The 20,728-nt window shown below is 33.3% G+C and overlaps 2 protein-coding genes across 2 annotated transcripts in view; one reads left to right on the top strand and one right to left on the bottom strand.

Moving 5' to 3' along the window:
- Positions 1 to 2,307: 2,307 nt before the first annotated feature.
- On the bottom strand, positions 2,308 to 6,272 carry LOC136801167 (uncharacterized). Its single transcript, XM_067057797.1, has 3 exons — positions 6,135 to 6,272; positions 5,308 to 5,555; positions 2,308 to 2,499 (listed from the first exon to the last, which is right to left on the bottom strand). The coding sequence occupies exons 1-3, from the start codon at positions 6,187 to 6,189 to the stop codon at positions 2,383 to 2,385; spliced, it is 420 nt and encodes a 139-aa protein (XP_066913898.1). The 5' UTR covers positions 6,190 to 6,272; the 3' UTR covers positions 2,308 to 2,382.
- A 4,716-nt stretch (positions 6,273 to 10,988) lies between these two features.
- LOC136801106 (uncharacterized) overlaps positions 10,989 to 20,728 on the top strand; it is a 71,636-nt gene continuing 61,896 nt past the window's right edge. The window contains exons 1-5 of the mRNA XM_067057728.1: positions 10,989 to 11,276; positions 13,208 to 13,292; positions 16,802 to 16,890; positions 17,221 to 17,408; positions 20,501 to 20,648. Of these exons, the coding sequence (XP_066913829.1) occupies positions 11,255 to 11,276; positions 13,208 to 13,292; positions 16,802 to 16,890; positions 17,221 to 17,408; positions 20,501 to 20,648 (532 nt within the window). The 5' untranslated portion in view covers positions 10,989 to 11,254. The remainder of the gene's footprint in view (positions 11,277 to 13,207; positions 13,293 to 16,801; positions 16,891 to 17,220; positions 17,409 to 20,500; positions 20,649 to 20,728) is intronic.

Raw genomic sequence — 20,728 nt, 5'->3', positions numbered from 1 at the left:
CTCATTTTGTTCTACACTAAATTATCTTTTCAACAATGTTTGATTAATTACAATAACGATTAATACGATAACGTTCTAGTTAATACACTCTGGTAAAGATCGTCATTGTAGAATCTTGAAAAGATTTTGCAAGATTCCAACCTATTCTTACATATTCTTACCTATCCTTACCTATTCTTACTGTGTTTTCTAAGAGTAATAAGAATCTTTGTTCACTAAAGTTTTTTTGTAGATTTGGAGAAAATCTTGATAAACCTAGGCTCATTCAATTAAAAATATCAATTTATACGTTTTGAGCTAACAAAATTTGATATATATGCCTTTTAGTGTGTAATATTTCACTATTTCAAATTTTAGCAATTTATTTTTTTAAATTTCAAAATGTGTTTGTATATTTTTTGATTCTTTTCGACACAAATAATTATTAATTTTTTACACCTTTTTAGAAAAATTCAAGTGTTAATTTTTTTATTTTGTTCGTTTTTGTGAATTTTTGTCTCATTTTTGTCGCTGTTATTATTATACATTGTTAATTTGTATTATTTTTGTTTGTTCGTTTGTGGTTATTTTTTTGTTTATATTATGTTTAGGTGTTTGGGAAAATGACTCATCTACTATGATCACGGTTTTAGTTAAAAATACTTTTTTAAGCTCTAATTTGTTTTTGAGAATTTCCCGTCTTGCTGATGTTACTCAGAAAATTTTCGGCAAAATTTTCCCTATATTATAACTCACTGAGTTGGTTAGAATATTTTCCTTTTTTCATTTTTTTTACTTTCAAAGTCCATTTGCAGATTGTCATAGCACCTATCAAGTTTTTGTTGCACCCTAAGAATCCAGGTCCCCTAATCCTAGACCCCCCTCTACAAGTCTGAGATTGATACCCCCCAGAATCACTAGGTTGTCCGGCATTTCGGTACCTGTAGCAACCTCTAAATTACACACAAACAACTTTTCTAAATGATCCAATCCCCTGAAATTCCAGAAAATTCCAGTCCAAACTATATTTTTTACCCCACCCTCTGCGGTCATATGGTAAATTTTCCGACTAAAAGTTTCATGCGTACTCATATTTTTTTTTCATTTTAGGAAAAATGAAGTAAAATTTTCTAAGCTACCGGGAAATAAAATTAAAAATTCATCGGCGCCGTATGATCGATCACCATTCTACTACGGGAAAAAAAGGATGTTATTTGAAAATAATTAAATCAGATATTGTGCGTTGTGTAATTTTCTAACAATTCTACATTTTACACTAATCAACTACAGTAACCATGCTATCTATGCTTTCTGCCAGGACGCATGTTATTCAAGGCTGCCGCCAAAGAATTGATTACTCATTCTGGACGCATGTTATTCAAGACTGCCGCCAAAGAATTGATTACTCATTCTGGACGCATGTTATTCAAGACTGCCGCCAAAGAATTGATTACTCATTCTGGTTGAATGTAACTACAAATGAGATTGAATTCAATCTCAAATGGAATGCAAATGTAACAATCTTTGTTTGGCATAATAAGCCAACAACTCAAAACTCAAATTTCACCACGAAAAACTTAATGGGTGGGTAAGCTTTCTTCTTTTCCTGCTCCTAATTTTTTTTATGCTGTCATTCTTCTAGCGACGATGCAATATCTTTATCGCTTATTATCGTGAACATCCATTTCCAAAATTTGTTTAAACCAAAGTAGTTTTTGAAGAATAGTTTAAATTTTATTTACAAAGGATTTTATTTAAATATTAATTACTTTAATCAGACGAATTTTCGCGAGATTAAGTTTTTTTGCTTTTTTCGCGAAAATAAATACACGTGAAATTTTCAGAATCCGAGTCTCGCCATAAAAAAACATCGTAATTTTCAAGTGCTTTTAGATACATTTGCGAAATTTTTCAAAATGCTGCTATGCGATATTAAAAAAGAAGGTCTTTCTTGGCTCGCGGAATTTAATCTCGCAAAAATTAATTTGATTAAATCATTTTGTTTATAGTCCGTCCATTATCCAATTAAAATCCGGACGACCTGTAAATTTTTATATCAAATTATTACATTTACAAGGTATATTGTTTTCTTCACCATACATACGTGTTAAGTATAATAACAACTTTCGAGAAAAATGTTATCTTAATGACAATTCTTTCCGGTAGAACATTTCGACTTCATTGGTCCTTTCGCTACACGCCATATTCTTGATATTCATGGCGTAATCTTTTATGCGAAAACACCCGAAAAACATCAGGCGTTTGCCACCAGTTTGATTGTTTAAAATTTAAAAGTGGTGAAAAACGCCCGGTGTTTTTCGGGTGTTTCCGTTTAAAAGATTACGTCATGGATATCAAGAATTGCCAAAACCATATTCAACTGGAGGTGTCATTTTTTCATTTTCAAAACAAATTTTTAACCATAGATACGGTTGCCAAGAGAGACAAAAAAGCGATGTTGACGAATGAGGATTGGAAGTTTGGTGAGCTGTTGCACAAGTGGTCTTCGCAAACTTTGGTCTATAAGAAGAAGAAGAAAATGAAAAGGTATAATATTCGAATTTTTAGAAGAAACAAGTTGTCATTTACTTCGAAAACGAGACACAAGTTGTAAGCGTACATCAAAGTACTTTGCGAAAATTCCGCACAAGGGACCACGTGGCTGTTATTTCGAAATTATATGTGTGTTTTTCCTTAGTAACAGTTATTTTTTCGATTTTTTACAGGTATGTCATTAGTTCAACTGGCTGGAAAGTATTCGATTGTAACTTGTACCAACCATATCCCACAACATTAATAAGGTAAGTTTTCCGTTATGTTTCAAAACCTAAAACTTTGAAAATCTTTGAAATTTTAAAGGGATAATGACATGTTTGAGGATCGCTTCATATAGATAACTTTTACGTTGCTAATAAAGTCTTTTGGCATAATTAAAGCTCTAAAACGAGTAGTTTGGATCTCGAAATTAAGTCTGGCTCAATATAATCTGCAGTGAAGACAAAAAAGCTTTTGATAAAATTTGAAATAAATAGCGGTTTTCTGCTTGTTGAAAAGATACTCAAGAGTAGAATGTTATCAAGAAAGTTTACTAAATATACAAAAATAAAAAAAAGGAAAATGAAGATGAAAAATGAAGTTGTCATTTTTAAGTCATTTTTGATATTTGAAGCTAAGACTATACTTAATTTGCTCTCACTGAGTTTCGGCCAGAATTGAGCCTCATGCTCTTATAAACTTGTTCTTATAAAAAGGCGTGCATCCCCTAGAACAGCTTTTTCCCCTTTTGGCTCCGCACAAGCACAAATTTTGAGAAACTGTTTTGTTTAAAGCCGGTGTCACAGTAAAATATTACTCCCCAAAATTTATACTCTCCAGTCATTATTTACTGGGAAATAATTACTCCCCAGTAATCTTTTCCCAGAAAATTATTACTTCCGGGAGTATAAATTTACGCAAAAATAATGACTCCCTTCGGGAAATTTTTACTCCCTTGATAGTATACCAAAAAACTGGCATAGATCACGATCAACATTCGGTTTCCTAATCCTTTTTTTCCTGTTTATCATGAATAAATAACAAAAACAATATGGAAACTTTTACTGTTATTTTGACATTTAAAATGAATTTAAACTTTTTTCTTGGGTGCGATTTGCTTGGGTTAGAAAATTGAGAGATATTTCAAAAACCTGGCTACATCTTGACACTGCAACACTGTTTTCTTTATTTTGAAATAATTCTTGAAATTTAATTCAAAAAATTCTTGTTCGTAGAGCTTTTTCTTGGCCCAATAAAAATTCTAATCGACCGCGGAGCGGTGTATTCAGAGACGTTTTGTATGGTGAAAAATCTCGCATATTTGCGCGCGGTAATCCGTTCTCTAAAGTCACGGAAAGCTGACGAAATCAACAATCTCGTTTCTCTATCTTTGAAGTCTCTGAATAACACTCGCTCGGAAAAAGTAATTATCTTCCTTAGATTTCTGTATTTGCAAAGTATTACGGAGATAAAACAGTTTTAAAGGAAAAAGTACAATATACTCCATAGTTTTTCGACCCGACTGTTACAAACAGCATGAAAACAGTGTTTTTTAGGGCTCAAATTCGTGACGTTTTCAGATCGCGAATCACTTCGATTTATATAATTCTTAAAAAACTTGGAAAACCGTCTGGTTAAAACTAACTGTAGTCAAACCAAACTTTCTATAAGATTTAAGGATTTTTCGATGTACTGTTCATAATGGTAAATGGTGTACAAATTCATAAATTTCATAAGATTTGACCGCGGTCGCCTCAGTGTGTTACACTGTGACCTAGTTATATTTTACAGAAATTTCGGACCCCCTCCCCCATTTATATTTGGACCCCTTTATTATTCGGGTCCTTAGAGTAGAATATTTCAAAAGGAAAATGAAGATAAAAAATCGCTACAGTGGGGATAGCATTCTTTGATTTTTCCCCGAACGGATGAAAATATTCTTGGCGTCACCAGGGGTACAGTTCAACGGGATGGGTGGGGGTAACAACGGTTCACTTTAACTTGTAGATGATTTTATGGCTAGGTTTTCTTTTACAGCAACCACAACAATAAAGTTTATGGATTACAGTATGCATACATTTTTAAAACGTCTCTACTTAGCAAGTGACTTCATTGATTGGAATGTCCAAATCGAATGTTTAATTCGAATATGCAATAGCCGGAATTCACCAGGGAGTCATAATTTACTGGAAAAATAACACTCCCCCCTATTAGAGCAAATAAATTTGCAATTTGAAGGGGAGTAATTTTTTCCACGGGAGAGTAATAATTTTTCAGGTAATTATTACTCCGGGGGTCATTTTTTCCCGGGAAATTATAACTGAGGGAGTGATTTTTTCCGGGGAGTAAAGATTTACGGTTACACCGGTCTCCACTTTCGCGTGCTGCGATTGGAAAAAAAGATTACGTCATAAAAATGTAGCGCGCGCTCGAAAAAAAATATTTTTCTTTAGACCAATAGCGTGGAAGCTTTGCTCAAAAAAATGCGATCGGAGCGCGTGCAAGTGGAGACCGGCCTTTATTCTGCTTTGTCAGCATAGAGGCGCGCCTCCTTTTTATATCATCAAAAAGGATTGAAATGTTTCCAGAAATAGTCCGTGCCCCCCCCCCCCCCCTTTGAGGATATCGATATCCAGGGGGTAACGATTTTTTGTTCAAAAGTGGATACCAGATATCTAGAGGTTATCAGGGCGTCTTGTAATAAAGTAGGATATCCAGGGGGTTCGATACTTCGAAAAATCAATATCTTCAACAGTGGGGGTAAATTTCTTTCTGGAAAAGCCCAATGTGTACCTGGCAATTTTCCAAATCTTTAAAGCACAAGTATCCGGCATCATAATAATCTTGTCGTATACATCCTCTCTCACTGTAAATTGTATTCGACACGTTGTAACTTCTCTCAAAACACAAGAAGTTGATGAGAAGTTCATCTTGTTCAGGACATCTGACTTTTGTTGATTGCCACACTGAACAATGAGTGTTATTCTTTAGGGAGCACTCCCAGCAATATTGTTTGACCGTTACAGTATGGTCACAGTAAACTACAAAAGAAAATTATAAGTGGATATTTGCTAGTTTAACAGGCTTCTTACGGCATAATAGTTAACGTTTTTTGCACAAACTTTTTTTAAAGTGTGTAGACGACGGGCATTTGCAACTCCCTTTATTACTATCTTCTTTTTCATCACAAAATAAACCCTACCCGGAAAAAACAAAATTTTCATTCCTTTCTTAGAATTTAATTCTACATATGATGGCAAATAGAACCCCTATTTCTCAAATCTTTTTGAAACTTACAAAACCTTCCAGTAAAGTTTTGTGACAGTAAGAAGCAAGTTTTGTGACAACCTTTTATTACTTGTCACCCCTCCTTCTCTAAAGATCTTATCACAGTCATAAGCTCATCCTCAATCGACTAAGAGTTTGTTTTCATTTAATGAGTCAATTTAGGTTTAAAGTTTTGCGGATTTTATCCTCGCTCTCGAAAGGTCTTAAAAAAGTGATAGTGTTACGGCGGTATTTAATTCAATCGAACTTTTATCTTACAAGCTTTAAAGAAAACAACAGAAATATGCCACCCTAAACAGTTTATTTAAAAGATAGATATAATCGTCTCTTACCGAATGAAAGTAATGCGAGGAAGGCCACGATGCCACAATAATTTCCCTTCTTCATTGCTGCGTGATGGTATATAAACTTCTAGGTAAAACAAACTACACTTTGTCACAATTACAAATGAATTCAAAATGTCAAACAAAACAGCGAGGGTAGTTCAAAATGCTTGTCATGTACGTTTTTTTCGGTTGCTATAAATCGTGTCTAAGGATATAGGATGATTGATTATTCTCAAATAAAGATAGAAGTGAAGAATCAATGAATATCATATGAAATCAATGATTTTGATTCAAATTTAGAAGAATAATCTATTCAGCTTCATATTTTTTTTATAAGATGAATTTGATTTTCAGTACGATCTCTTATGGAATAAATAGTCAGGCATTTTCTTTAGTTTCCACTTATCAATGCTGATAAGTGACAATACACATTTTAAAAAGCTCAGAAATGTAATTCAAGGAGTATTAAGAAAATCTCAAAAATCTCAAAATAATTGAAACCATATTTTAAGAACAATCCTGGTATTGCTGAATATGATTTTGGCCATTTATCTGAACTATGGTAAATTATAGAAACGAACGTAGAAAAAAAAAATCCCAAACTAACGACTTGGCCTTGGTACCCTGGGTTCCCTTTCGAAATTTGGGGGTGCTGAAACCATGCTGATGGAAATGACTGAATAAGGAAATACTAGTAAGGATGATGCAAGAAGGCCCTCATTACTCTTCGAACCGAATAAGATCAATTTAAGATTTCAAGTGCTAAGCATTAAGAAAAATTGAGTCTTACTAAAAAATTTCTTTCCTTTGTCCCTTTCTTTATAACTTTCTACAGAAGTAGTAACATTCATGTAAGCCCTTTCTTATGAAAGACAGATATGCCATCAATGGCTTAAAAATTATATTCAATATTTTGATATATCTTCGATTTTTAATATTATTCGTACATAATATGAATTAACTTGATTTCATATATTCAACATTCAAGGGCGTAAGGAAATAAAGGTGCCCGGCCGCCAATAATCTTTAGCGTCCCAAAATACAAGTTTTTTAGGAGAACAAACTATATAAGAATAAGGCTTCAATGGCCAAAATATTAATAACACATTAAGAATATTTCAAGATATCTCGAAAACACCCAATTGCTTGGGAAAATGGTCAAAAATACTCACAAAATGGTGAAAATAAGAACATGTTAAGAACATTTTTAGGCTGTAAACTCAAGAAACATACGAAGGCTTCAAAAAATTTTGAAATTCTTATAAATAATGTTTATCATGTTTTTCATGCTGGAAAAAGAAACCTACCGAATGTAAAAGTAATGGCGAGATTCGATGCTCAAACTGTTCCGTTGCCATAGGTAACCAAAGCTCTGTGGCTGTGGATCTTGCCTCGCTCGGCCAAAAGTATCAGAATTTGATATAATTTTAGTGTGCACATTTTCAGAGGTAAGGAATCAGCAGTATAAACCTCTATACTATCTATCAAATTCTCATCTGGGTTAGTTCGGAAAAAGATAAACACCAATTAGAATTCCGACCTCTTAAACAGCAATGCAAGTACAATAATAGCTAGCTGCACAATCGAAAGAAAGAGCTTTGCCTTACTAACGTCAATTAAGTCTTTCAACTTTAATGCAAATGATCTCTGAAGCTATTGCTCTAGAACCAGCTGACAAAACTATTTAAAACGAGTTAAAAATTTATTTTGGCCTGGCCATCCATCCTACCAAAGCTTTGATGTATTATTCCTTGAAACCGATCTCTTGGTTTTTTTTAAGCTAGACGCACCAAATTCGCCAGGAACTTTATCCTTGCTTCTTCCGAGATCGTATCATTGTGGAAACCAAAACTAGTTGCACAACGTTCTAGAAAACTCACTTTTCCAAACACGTGAGACTAGGTTTTCAAAACGCCCCAGTCTTAAGTCGGGGTACATTAAGATATCAATGGTATATAACTCACTCTTAAGGAAATAGAAGGTTGGAATTTAAAGATTTATAGATAAAGTATTAAGTTTCTCACCGGTAATGAAAGCCTTGTTTGGATTTACGGTTTTCTCGTGTGGATATTCTCGTGGTGAATGAAGTATTTTCCTCGTGTGGACTGTTGGTTTTGGTAATTTTTTCGTTCATTGTTCTCCGTAATTCTCTATTGTTAATCTAGCTTCGGTAGCTCCTATTAGTTAATGTTTGGTTTGATATTGGTTCGTTTTCCAATGGGTCTGTTTTAAATTGTTTGATTGGTTAATTTACAATCTCTATTGTTATTTTAGTTGCGAAATCAATCATTCAAAGCGGCGCGAGCGCTACTTTGGCTTTTTTTGCGGCTGTTTTGTTTACATTTTGGTTTGCGCGCTGTCATTTCGCAATTTTCTAAGAATTTGATTTTTGCGGTGTTTCTGTTTTGTGCTATCATTTTGTTATAAAAGAGAGGGTTAGCTGGTACCTAGTCCCCTTGGCCAAAAAAATCAAATTCTTAAAAATTCAACAATAACAACAATAACGATCGCGCTGTTTTGAATGAATAATGATTAATTCCGAAACTTAATAGCAAAAACAATTATAAATACCAAGGGGCCATTTTGTTCTAGCTGTAACATAAAGTCAAGTGCATGGTTCCCTAGCACACACTTAACATAATTTTTAAGGAAAACTACTGAGTTCAAAAACTATGTATTAAAGGCAATCTACCAATCCGTTTTAAAAGAATTTTTTATAAAATTTTGAGTCGGCAGATTTTGCGAAATGATCAAAACATTTAATAAACTTTAGGGAGTACCTAAACGATGCTATCGTCCGTTTAAAGGTCAGTAAACGCGGGAAAGAGCTAGGGCGTCAGGGCGGTTTACGGGAAAAAAGTGGCGGTAGAGTTTTGGAACACTGTAAACATCTCCGCCACTGCTTACTCCACCCGAATTTATCACGCTTTTCCTAAACTATTCCCTTTTTTAGTGATCTTGTGTAGACGATAGGATCGTCTAGGGAGTACCCTGCCAAGGGGACAAGCGACCTGCTAACCCCTTTCTCTTAAAATCATTTTTCTAAGATATTGCTGATTTTGGAAGTGTAACCCTAAATTCATTTTTTGGACTCCAGGGCATAAATTAAGCACTTGTATTCCCATATTTGACATTATTCTGTTGCTTAATAAGCGCAGATGATGGTTGGGAGTATGATAGGGGGAAGAAATAAAAAATATCTCGATCATGACGAGAATGAAGACGATGAAAATGAATAAAAGATTTTACACGTTTTGTTTGTATTTCGTGGGAAATTTTTTCATTTATTCGGTTTCTTGAAAAGGTAAAAAGCATTTGAAACGCTTTTTCGCATTAATTACACGCTTTTTTTTTATAAGAATACACTTTATAAGAATGTCCATGATGAAAATGGCCAAAAAATTAAGAATATGGTAAGAATATCACCATCATGGAATTTAGCAACCGAACCTAATAATGCCTTTTTTAATGCATTTTAACCTTAGATTCCATTTCGATCTTAACCTAAGATACGTAGAATATTTTTGATATTTTCGCCAAAAGTTAAGAATATCATGAGAAATGAAAAACACCATTCTTATAAAAAAAAAGCTGTAATCCCGCAAACCATAAAAGGGCATTCGCATTAATTATTCCGGAAAACATCAATTTTTGGGGGTCGTCACATTACTTCCGTATTAATTTATTCCTTAATTAGGAAATACGTAAAATTCGAGTTTTAATTTACGCGACAAGGAAATATACGGAAAATCCGGAACGAGTGAACTATTTCCAATGGTACGAGCAAATGTCTGATAACTAGTTTATCGGTGACCCAAAAAATGTACTTTTTGTGTTGGAAAAAGCGCAGGGCACTTTTGTAGCAAAGTGACGTTAAATTGCTTCTACCGCTACAATGCAACAACATCTTTTCGTCAATTTATATTTTGTACATGTAAAATACAAGATATATTGTACTCTTCTTAACCAATCAGATTGCAGATATTTTTTGGAAAGCCGATAATGCCGGAAATGAGGTACTAGATAAGAAAGTTTATCGCCCAAAAATATGAAAACGCCCTAAAGATTCTTACTAACATGCTGAAACTCACTCAAACAAAATTATATATAAGAAATTTTAAACGGAAAGCCCAAAATATTTATATTGAAAAAATCCTTTTTTCCTGAATTTTATTGATAAAATACAATAATTAAGCCGTTAGAATGAGATTTTTTGTTTCATCAGCATAATATAACAATAGACAGACACTGTCCTGGTATGATTTAAGTGTCTGATGTGAAACGGGAACACTTATTTAAAAATAAAACATGGGGCTACTAACAGATTTAGCAAAAAACTTTCCCTGATTTCGTAACTTGTCTAGATGTCTAGATTTTGTCTTTCGTCATTTTTCACTATGAAATTGTTATGTGTGTGTGTGACTTTTCACAATGGGGAAGTTAAAAATAGTTCCAATCTGTAAGAAGTGGAGGGTCTTACAACAATAATGAATTTAAAACGAAAATCAATATCAATTTGTATCTAAGACAATTGTCATAAGTATATATTTTTTCTCAACATAACTATCTGTCAGATATAGTAAATAAATGATGGGTGGATTTATTCCCATTGGTTTTCACTTAAATCCTTATTTTTTCATTAGAAATTTTTTTTTACGTTCTTACAGCCAGGTAGTCAAATAATTTTTTTATATTTTATTTTTCGAAATCGTAAAATATTTCGTTGGTTTTTCGTAATTTTTGAAATAAAAATACTCAACATGAAAGCAAAAGATATTTTCAAGCATACGAATTTTTAAACACGTACATCTAACAAAAAAAATAAACCTATTCAAGAGCTACATCAATTGTAATTATTTTGAATACCAAATAAATTATTCAATTCTAAAAATCGAACGGAAAAAATATTTTTTCTGTCAAAATAAGTCAATTGCAAATTAATTCCAATTTTTTGTTTTATCACCAACATTTTTGTAATCATTTTTTTTATTTGACATTTTCTGATTTTGTTTCCATTTAATGCAGGTTATTAGTATTCAATGACAATGGAGTGTGGATAATTATTGGTGTTTATCGAATAATTGCATAGTTGTGGAAAAAAACGAAAGAAGCCACTGGTAGCCACCATGAAGGATTTATCAGGCTTATGTAAGTTTTCCTTTTTTTAACAGCGGTTGCCGACTCTGTCATCCCTTTTTTTAGATTAGAAGTTTGAAGTTTTGAAATTAGGTTAATTCAGGGTATTAAAGTCTGTCTCAAAACTATTTCGATACTTCACATACCAAACTGTTTATACTACTAAAATTATGCTTCGTTGGAAAGATAATTCGGTTAACCTTTTTTTTGCTTGATTGTGGGTGGTGTTTGATCAAGAATTTATTATAGACACTGGATAACCAACGAGCTATATTTTCATTGATTTCTCATGTGCCTAGCATTACCTCGTTGACAAAAAAGTTGAGTCCTTTCTTAATTGCTATTACGTTCCCGTTTCAAGGGTCCACTAAAAAATTGAATGTCTTTTTCAAAATTATGATGGGTGATGTCGATCTTAGCTCTTCTCAGACGATTAGAGAGATATTGCCAACTTAAAATTCTTTGTCATTTTAGGCCTTTTGTTTGATTTTTCTTGTCTGATGATATTTTTGTCACAACAGATTTAATACATGTATCGTTAATATGTTAGCATTTATTTTCATATTTTTGGCGAGTAAAAGTACAAAAAGATAAAGATAGAGGACTTTTTAGAAAAGAGATTATTAAACATTTTTCAGAATCAGAGAACTTCGAGCCGCCATGACAGTTGTCCTTTGCGGACAAAGCTAGACCCTCGATTGTTTTCCTAAACAAAAGAAAGACAATGCTTCGCTCTCCACCGTTTTTACGTTGTTTTTCCAGTGTCTATAATAAATTCATGGTTTGATAAACATTTGCAGTTTAGCTGAATCGTTGACAAAATTGAGTCCATTTTCTTCATAGCCCGGGGTCCACTAAAAGCTTTTTTTTATGACTGGATGGCGCGATTAAGTGGCCCAGTAGTATATGGTAATATGCTTCAGCTTAGGCGTACAGTCCGCCACATTGTAGTCGTTTTATGAAGGTAAAAATAGAATGAAGCAGTATTTTTAATAGAAAATAAGGAATTCCGAATGTGTTATTCATGTGTGCTTTCCATTCTTAATTATTTGTTCAACTCTAGGTAGTTTTTTTGTTGTATGGAATTGTTATTCTATTCTCTCAAAATGGCGACCTCGTCAAATGCTCCTAGTCTACTTAACTGGATTCCGCGTCATAAAATGCAAAGTTCAGCCAAAAGTAGACTCTCTGTCTCTTTTATGATAAGCAGGTTTTTTTTCGACTCAAATAATTGCAAATTCGACTGCAATAATTTTATTTGAAAAATAATTTTACGACTAAAATCAGGGAGCCCTTTAAAGTACATCTGCATCAAAAATGAAGTTTGTGAACACCTCAGGATAAGAAGTAGTTCATTTTCTTCTTTTTCATTTTTAGTTTGCATTTTTCATTTTCATTTTCAAAAAAAATGTTTCAAATTATTTTTCTGAAAAGTTATAGTGCTCTAAAATATCTTTTCAACAGTATATAATATGTTAGAACTGAAGCATTTGTTGGAAAATGAGAAGTAAACAAAGAAAAATTAATATATACTTTAAGGCGAAAATAAAAAATGTAGTGTTTCCGGAATGCGGGTGAAGGAAAAAAGCTCTCGTGCGGCCGGCCGGAAAAAAATTTTTTTGTTGCTTTTTTTGATAACTTAAGATCATTGAAATAGAACTTTTAAAGATAACTTTTATGTACAAACAGTATGAAGTAAGCCCTGAATACTAATGTATCAACTACTAACGAACAAAACTTGATTTACAAGCGGGAATATCTAACCAAACGACGTTTGATTGCTTGAACGGTCAACTTGATTTTCTTTATGATGAAACATATTTAGTCCGCGGCCGGTTCAGAAAAAATTTCTTTTTCGCCTGGCCGGTTTCCGGAAACACTACATTTTTTTATTTTCACCTAAAAACGAAACTTTTTCATTTATTGAATTCATTTTTCCTAAGGGTTGTTAATGCTGGTACCGTTAGCTCACCATGTCATCGATGCTCAATTCATAGGTACCTTCAACCCTGGAGACCCCGTGAGAATGTAAGTGGATACGCTATCTTTTTTATTTCATCATGGATATTCTTAATTTTTTTGGGGAAATCATCCTAAAATATTCTTACAGCATTCGAAGGTTAGGATCCTAATTCAGACTAGATTTAACATTTAGTACACTTTTTTTTTTATAAGAACCAGTAAATTTTTGTTGAGGCTCGGCTGTTCTTATTTTTTTGGCACTTCGAGCCTCAAATTGTTCTTATCCTGTTCTTATTTTTAGGGCAAATTTGGGGGTATTTTTGGGTTTGAACCCTAATTTCATTAATTTGGCCCTTATTTTACCTAAAACTCAGCAACTCCAGGCTCAGGATTGTTCTTAAATTGTTCTTATTTTTTGGCATTTTTGAGCCTCATTGTTCTTATAAAATTGTTCTTATAAAAAAAAAAAGTGTACATACATACATACATCTCAAAATTCCATGATGATGATATTCTTAGCATATTCTTAATTTTTTGGCCATTTTCATCATGGACATTCTTATAAAGTGTATTCTTATATAAAAAAAGCGTGTATCGAGCCTCATTTTCTTATGAAGTTATTCTTATAAAACAAGCTTGGAACTAAAAATGTAAACGACAACTTCCGCTTAATGCAGGAGGCACAGGAAACTTTACAAATTCTACTAGAAAATCTTATTTCATTGGGCGAGCCTTATATATATTTTATAAAAGAAATCAAAAGACTTTAACGACCAATTACCAACAAATTCAACTCCTGTTTTTCTTTATACCTCCATGATTGAACCGATAAAAAACCTTTTGTAGGCCTAAAATGAAACTAAAGAACAAGAAGCCCGTTAGGCGTGAAAGCCCAGCAAAAGCGAAATTTTCGCGAATTTCGTGAATTTCGGATTTCCAAAAATTCCAAAAAATGTTTAACAAGATTTCGAATTTCCCGCAGGAAAGGGATGGCCAAAGGATTAAAAATTTTACTGCGTCGAGCAAAACAAAATGAAAAATAAGTCGACAAGGATAATTCTCCCTTTCTTCATTTCTCTTAGAACAGGGAAGTGAAAAAATAAACGAAACATAATGTAGTCAATCAAAAATTAATTGAATGTTGAAAGCTCTAAACTTTCTACCCGAAGGTAAACAATCAAATTCAAAATATCGTTAAATTCAACTTCCATAAGAAACAACATCAAAAAATGTAAAAATGGTGCCACATCGATTTATTGAGCTTCTTCGTTGTATTGTCTTTGTTCATCTTCTCCCTCTTTCCTCCATCGAGGTCAATTCGACTTGAAAACAATTATGTGAGTCGAGTTTGAATAATCCAAGCCATCGACCGTTAAATGTGACAGCTCCAGAAATGACCATTTCATTTAATGTGTAGCATCATGAAAAAAGTTCCAATATTGTTCAAATTTACACATGAGCTGCATTTTAGTCTCCATTTACCATGTCCATATTCCATTTAAAATTAGTATTTGAAATAATTCTGTGTCGAGTTTGAAAAGTCAAGCCACTAATTCGTTAAACGAGACAAATCCAGAAACAACCATTTTCACACGTAGCATCATGGAAAAAGTACCAATCTTGTTCAAATTTACACATGAGCTGATTTTAGTCTCCAACTGCCATATTTCATTTAATCGGTATTTGAAATAATTCTGTATCGAGTTTGAAAAGTCAAGCCACTAATTCGTTAAACGAGACAAATCCAGAAACAACCATTTTCACACGTAGCATCATGGAAAAAGTACCAATATTGTTCAAATTTACACATGAACTGATTTTAGTCTCCTCTGCCATATTTCATTTAATCGGTATTTGAAATAATTCTGTATCGAGTTTGAAAAATCAAGCCACCAATTCGTTAAACGAGACAGATCTAGAAATAACCATTTTCACACGTAGCATCATGGAAATAGTTTCAATCTTGTTCAAATTTACACATGAGCTGATTTTAGTCTCCACTGCCATATTTCATTTAATCGGTATTTGAAATAATTCTGTATCGAGTTTGAAAAATCAAGCCACCAATTCGTTAAACGAGACAGATCTAGAAATAACCATTTTCACACGTAGCATCATAGAAAAAGTTCCAATCTTGTTCAAATTTACACATGAGCTGCATTTTAGTCTCCATTGCCATATTCCATTTAATCGGTATTTGAAATAGTTCTGTGTCGAGTTTGAAAAATCAAGCCACCAATTCGTTAAACGAGACAGATTTAGAAATAACCATTTTCACACGTAGCATCATCGAAAAAGTTCCAATCTTGTTCTAATTTACATATGAACTCCATTTTAGTGTCAATCAGCAAATTCCAGAATCAGTTTACTTGAAATGATTCTGTGTCGAGTTTGAAAATCATGCTACGTCCTAGCCTAGACTTTTGTTGTTTGTTAACAGCGACAGATCCAGAAGTAACCTTGTGTAGCATCAAGAAATATGTTCCAATCTTATTCAAATTTACACATGAGCTGCATTTCTTTTTATCTATTTTTATATTAGAAGCCATTATTTCCTAAAAATAAAGTCTTTTTGAAAACAAGAAACTAAAAATGAAAGTGATTTAAAAGGTAGAATTTTCACTCAGAAAGCTTTATGAAAACTATAACATATGACAGAATGTTGAAAAAGGTTTACAAAGAAAAATCACTAAAAGGTTTCTTTGGTTTGAAAGTCTCTTGACCACTAAAGCAAAGAAAATGTTCAAGAAAGTATGAATCAACACACGAACACGAAATCAATCTCCTCGCTTCAACCGCCATCTTGTTTTGTTTTGAAAACGTTTGTTGTTTAAGGAGCGCAGAATCAGAAAATATATCTTTTTTAGCCAGTACCCGACTTTCGCAAGCTTTTCCCTGTCCAGACGGCAAAAAGTGTTTTACTGGTATTAAGCGCCGTTTCTACCAAAACGGACAGACAGAAGGAAACACGGACAAAAAAATAGTGACACTCTCTTTAAAGGCCCACTCGCTAGCGCTGGGCCAATAAGAGTCCGACAGTCCGAGAAAATTCAACAAGCCAAGATCTTCAAAGGAAAAGATGAAAATAATTGATTTAAAAACAGCTATATTTCGTTTAGTATCATTCACTTTAATGGGATAAACTTTCGCGGGGATTAAATTTCGCAGTTGGGCCTATCCGCGAAATTCAAAAATTTCGCGGGGACTTAATTTCGCAGGTGGCACTATTGGGTGGCAATATTTTCACGATTTTGTGACTTTTACCGTCAAATCATGCATTTAGGTTTTTGAAATACACATTATTAGCGCTTCTTTGATGCCAGTAAACATTCAAATAGTATTTGTTTGACATATTTTGAGTTTAGTTTAGAAATATTTCGCGGATGAGGCCCTTCCAAATTTCCATTGGGACTTAATTTCGCGGATTTTCGCGGATTTTCTCGGATGATTCCCAAATCCGCGAAATTTGCGAAATTTAATCCCCGCGAAAGTTTATCCCATTAAAGCATTCAGGCTAAAAAAATAAATTAATATGACAATCTTGTTTTGAATTTTTATATTTTTGATTTTTATAGATTGCTGGGAGGGAATGACAAGGTGTGTGTCTTTTATAATTATATCATTGGAGAAGAGCCACCATATATGTATTACTATGATTTAGACGGTTAGTATATATCACATATATCGTATGCCTTATCGACCTTTTTTACACTGGCCCTTATTACGCCAAAGCTCATTTTTTTCTATTTTTTTGCCAGGCCCTAATTTAATTCCTATCCCTTACGATGACCCTTGTTGCTTCGTCCGTTAACAACATTACTTACTCTATAACTCGAGATTTTTTTTTTAACTCGAACAAATTTGTGTTCCCCGCGTGTGTTCAAATTATGGAGACTCCACTATACTTTTTGTTGTAATATCGAGAAAGAAAATGATACAAAAAAATGTCTGCCACCAAATGCAATAATGTATGCTTTACTTTTTCACTCAACAGGAGCCACGCCGGATGATCCAAATTCTCCAAATATCTATTCGATTATCCCACCAATGGAGAACTTCATAGAATATAAATGCAGAAGCGATGCAGAGTTTAAACATCGACAACTTTGGGTAACTGGTGATTTCACACCACCGACAAATCATACGAATCCAGAAACAGATCTTATACAAAAGAGCACTGAGGTAATTCAAATTAGCTACCTTATTACACGAATATTACTAGGTAAGTATTAACGGCTTTGAAATTAACACGCAAAAAATTAACACGAATTTTATTTGCTTTTTCAAGGACACCACGGCTGGTTTTCATTAAGGGGGTTTTTATTCACGAAATTTTTCAATTCGTGTTAATAAAATGACTAGTAATATTCGTGTAATAAAGTATGCTCTCTTCTAATTTCGACATGCTTCTTTAGAGATAAGAATAATAGGAAGGTCGGGCTCACTGGAGTGACTCTGATTGCTAAGCAAAGAAAATTTTTTCAATCAGCGATTCCGACTTTCCTATAATTCCTATCTGTAAAGCAGGGTGATGAAATTAGAAGCGAGATGTTGATATTAGACCAACTTACGGTATTAAGTGAATCAAGAACAGTATTCCAAAACTCCTGTCAACAATTATGCTTGGATTTCATGTTTTGGCCGTTGCCAATACCCAGGTTTTTGTTTTGCGTTTCATAAATAAATTTTTTGTCTTTGCAATTTTAACCATTTGCTGACACAGCATTTTTAAACCAATAAAAGAACAGTTTTCTCTCTCTGATTCAAACTCGGACGGGGAATCTTATTCTTTTCCATTACAACTCGATTTGAATTGATGAAAGTCTCTTAAGGGCTCTGACCATAGTGAATTTTTCATAATTGCCGTGTTTAAAATGTGTTTTCTGACTGATGTAACCAACAAAACTATGGCATGTTATACATTTTCTGTTAGACAAACTATTCCTGAATCTGAAAATTCAAAAATTGCATTGAAAAAATTTGATGAAGAAGAAAATGAAGACTTTTGTGAGGAAGAGTATTTCAACTTTGAAGAGCTTAGTTTCGGCGAAGAAAAAACATTTTGAAAAATTTTTCGAAGTAGATGGTGTATCTTTTAACGAACAATAAAAATTTTTGCGGAAAATTTTTGTAAATGCTTCTTTGTCTCGAAATCTTCAAAATAGTGGTTTTTCATCAATTTTTTATCTGGATTTTCCTTAAAAAAACAGTCATAACTTTTGACACATCTTTCTAGAAAAATTTTCTGCAAAGTTTTAAATAGTTCAATTCTTTGCGGACAGTGTAAAGAAATTTTGAAACAAAAAAGTTAATTACCCATTAAAACTAAGCATTTTTTTGTAAAAGAGGGTGATGCAACATATTATTAACATCTTTTTAAAGTTCATAACGTCATTTTTGCAATTCAATTCTAAATTACTCTTAAGGGATTCGATTAAAAAGCAATTTATAAAGGCAATTCTTTGTTAAAAGTGTTAAGGAACCTGAAATATAACTTTTATGTTCAAATACCAAAATCAATTTTTGGACTATGGTCAGAGCCCTTTTAATTGGATTTCTCTTTGACGGGGACACTGAGAATAACTTCGAATTATAAAAAAATTCGAATAGTAGAAGTTTGAATAAACGAGATTCTACTGCGCTCTTCGTTGTAAAAATCTTTATCAATACACGTTTTTTTATAAGAACAAACTATAAAAGAACATAAGGCTTCGATGGCAAAAATGTTAAGAACAAGTTAAGAACATTTTAAGGCTTTGCAGACTCTAAAACACCGAATTCCTTAGGAAAATGGACCAAAATACTCACAAAATGGTGGAATTAAGAGCATGTTAAGAACATTTTTATGCTTAAAACTCAAAAAGTTAAGAACATCTGAAGGTTTAAAATTTTTGGATGTTCTTGTAAAAAAACATGTAATATCATCTCGATTTTGAAATTTTCAGATCAAAGAAGATATAACCTAATAGAAAATTGATCAACATAAGAAGCGCTTCTTCTATAAAAATATTTAACAAAAGAATGTCTTTAAAAGTATTATTTTTAAATAAGAGTGATATCGTTTGCTTACTCATCAATTTTAACTTACAAGCTTTTTCATATTGAACTAACATGGATGTGGAGCAAGATTGGTCAGAAAGAGGATTTATATTTTATTTATATATCATATTTTTCCTTATAATGTTCCTCTAGCACTAGACTTAAAGTGTTCCCGTTTCATATCAGACACATATTTTATATCAGGACAGTGTCTCCCTATTGTTTTATTATGCTTATATAAGCAAAAAAATGCTTTCTTTTCCTTTTTTTAACTAATCTTGCTCCACATCTGTGTCAGTTCAATGTGAAAAAGCTTGGAACTCAAAATTGATGAGTAAGCAAACGATATCGCCCTTATTTAAAAATAAAACCTCTAAAACTTAGGTTCAAAAAAGGTCCAATAATGCTCAGAACTTAGCTTGGAAGGCCATAAACCCCTCCCAAACTAAAACATTATTCGATTACATCTAACAAATAACTCAAAAGTGACTTTCTCGCCTGAACTTCAAATTTAAAAAAAAGGGGATGTAATATTCGAGCCAATCGCATGCGGTTGCGTCCTACCAAAGCTTCTACGGATCCTAAGGGTTTGCCCTTACTACTATACAGAAATTTTTGATCATTCTTAAAATAATGTGGATTCTTTTAAATTCGGACCTCTATAACTCGAATGTCTCCTTAACTCGAACAAGTTTTCTAGTCCTTTCAGTCAACAATATCCCTCCCCGGGCCCACCCCAGCGGTTTGCGTGAATGCGTGAATGGGCATTTTCGGTTGCGTGAATGTGTGAAAATTGGAAAAAGAATGCGTGAATGCGTGAATTGAAAAAATTTGCGTGAACGTGAAAATTTTCACTTTTTGATTGCTTGAATGCGTGAATCTGGGCTATTTTGTGCGTGAATACGTGAATTTTCCCTTTTTTCCACCGACCATGTGCAGTTTTCACCGATTTTTCCCGAAAATTTCCCAATTTCCTGCAAAATCGGGTTATTGCATGAAACTCGAGGAAAATTTGCGTGAATGCGTGAGTTTCGAAAAAAAATTGCGTGATTGCGTGAATTGAGGGTCCGCTGGGGGGGGGCCTCCTACCCTACTCTTCTAACTCGAAATTTCCTTAACTCGAACAAATTTGTGCGTGTTCGAATTATGGAGACTCCATTGTATTATATTTCATATGAAAAACCTATGCAGATGGAAATTTGAGCTTTAAAGTTGAAATTATTTCAATATTTCAGGAATTGGTGTTCGCTTTTGAGGAAAATGTGATACCAAAAATCGTCACTGGTGGCGACAATGAATACATCGTTTGGGATGCTGTTGACAACCTTCATGTTAATTCCCTTGTTATTGTTTCTATTAGTATTGGAATGTACGAAACAACAGGTACGTACCGCTGTCTGTCTGTCTGTCTGTCTGTCTGTCTGTCTGTCTGTCTGTCTGTCTGTCTGTCTGTCTGTCTGTCT

Source organism: Clytia hemisphaerica, unplaced genomic scaffold, assembly GCF_902728285.1.
Source record: "Clytia hemisphaerica strain Z4C2 unplaced genomic scaffold, Clytia hemisphaerica genome assembly, whole genome shotgun sequence".
Taxonomy (NCBI): Eukaryota; Metazoa; Cnidaria; class Hydrozoa; order Leptothecata; family Clytiidae; genus Clytia; species Clytia hemisphaerica.
The sequence above is the reverse complement of the archived record's forward strand: the minus strand, read 5'-3'. Positions and strand labels throughout refer to the sequence as shown.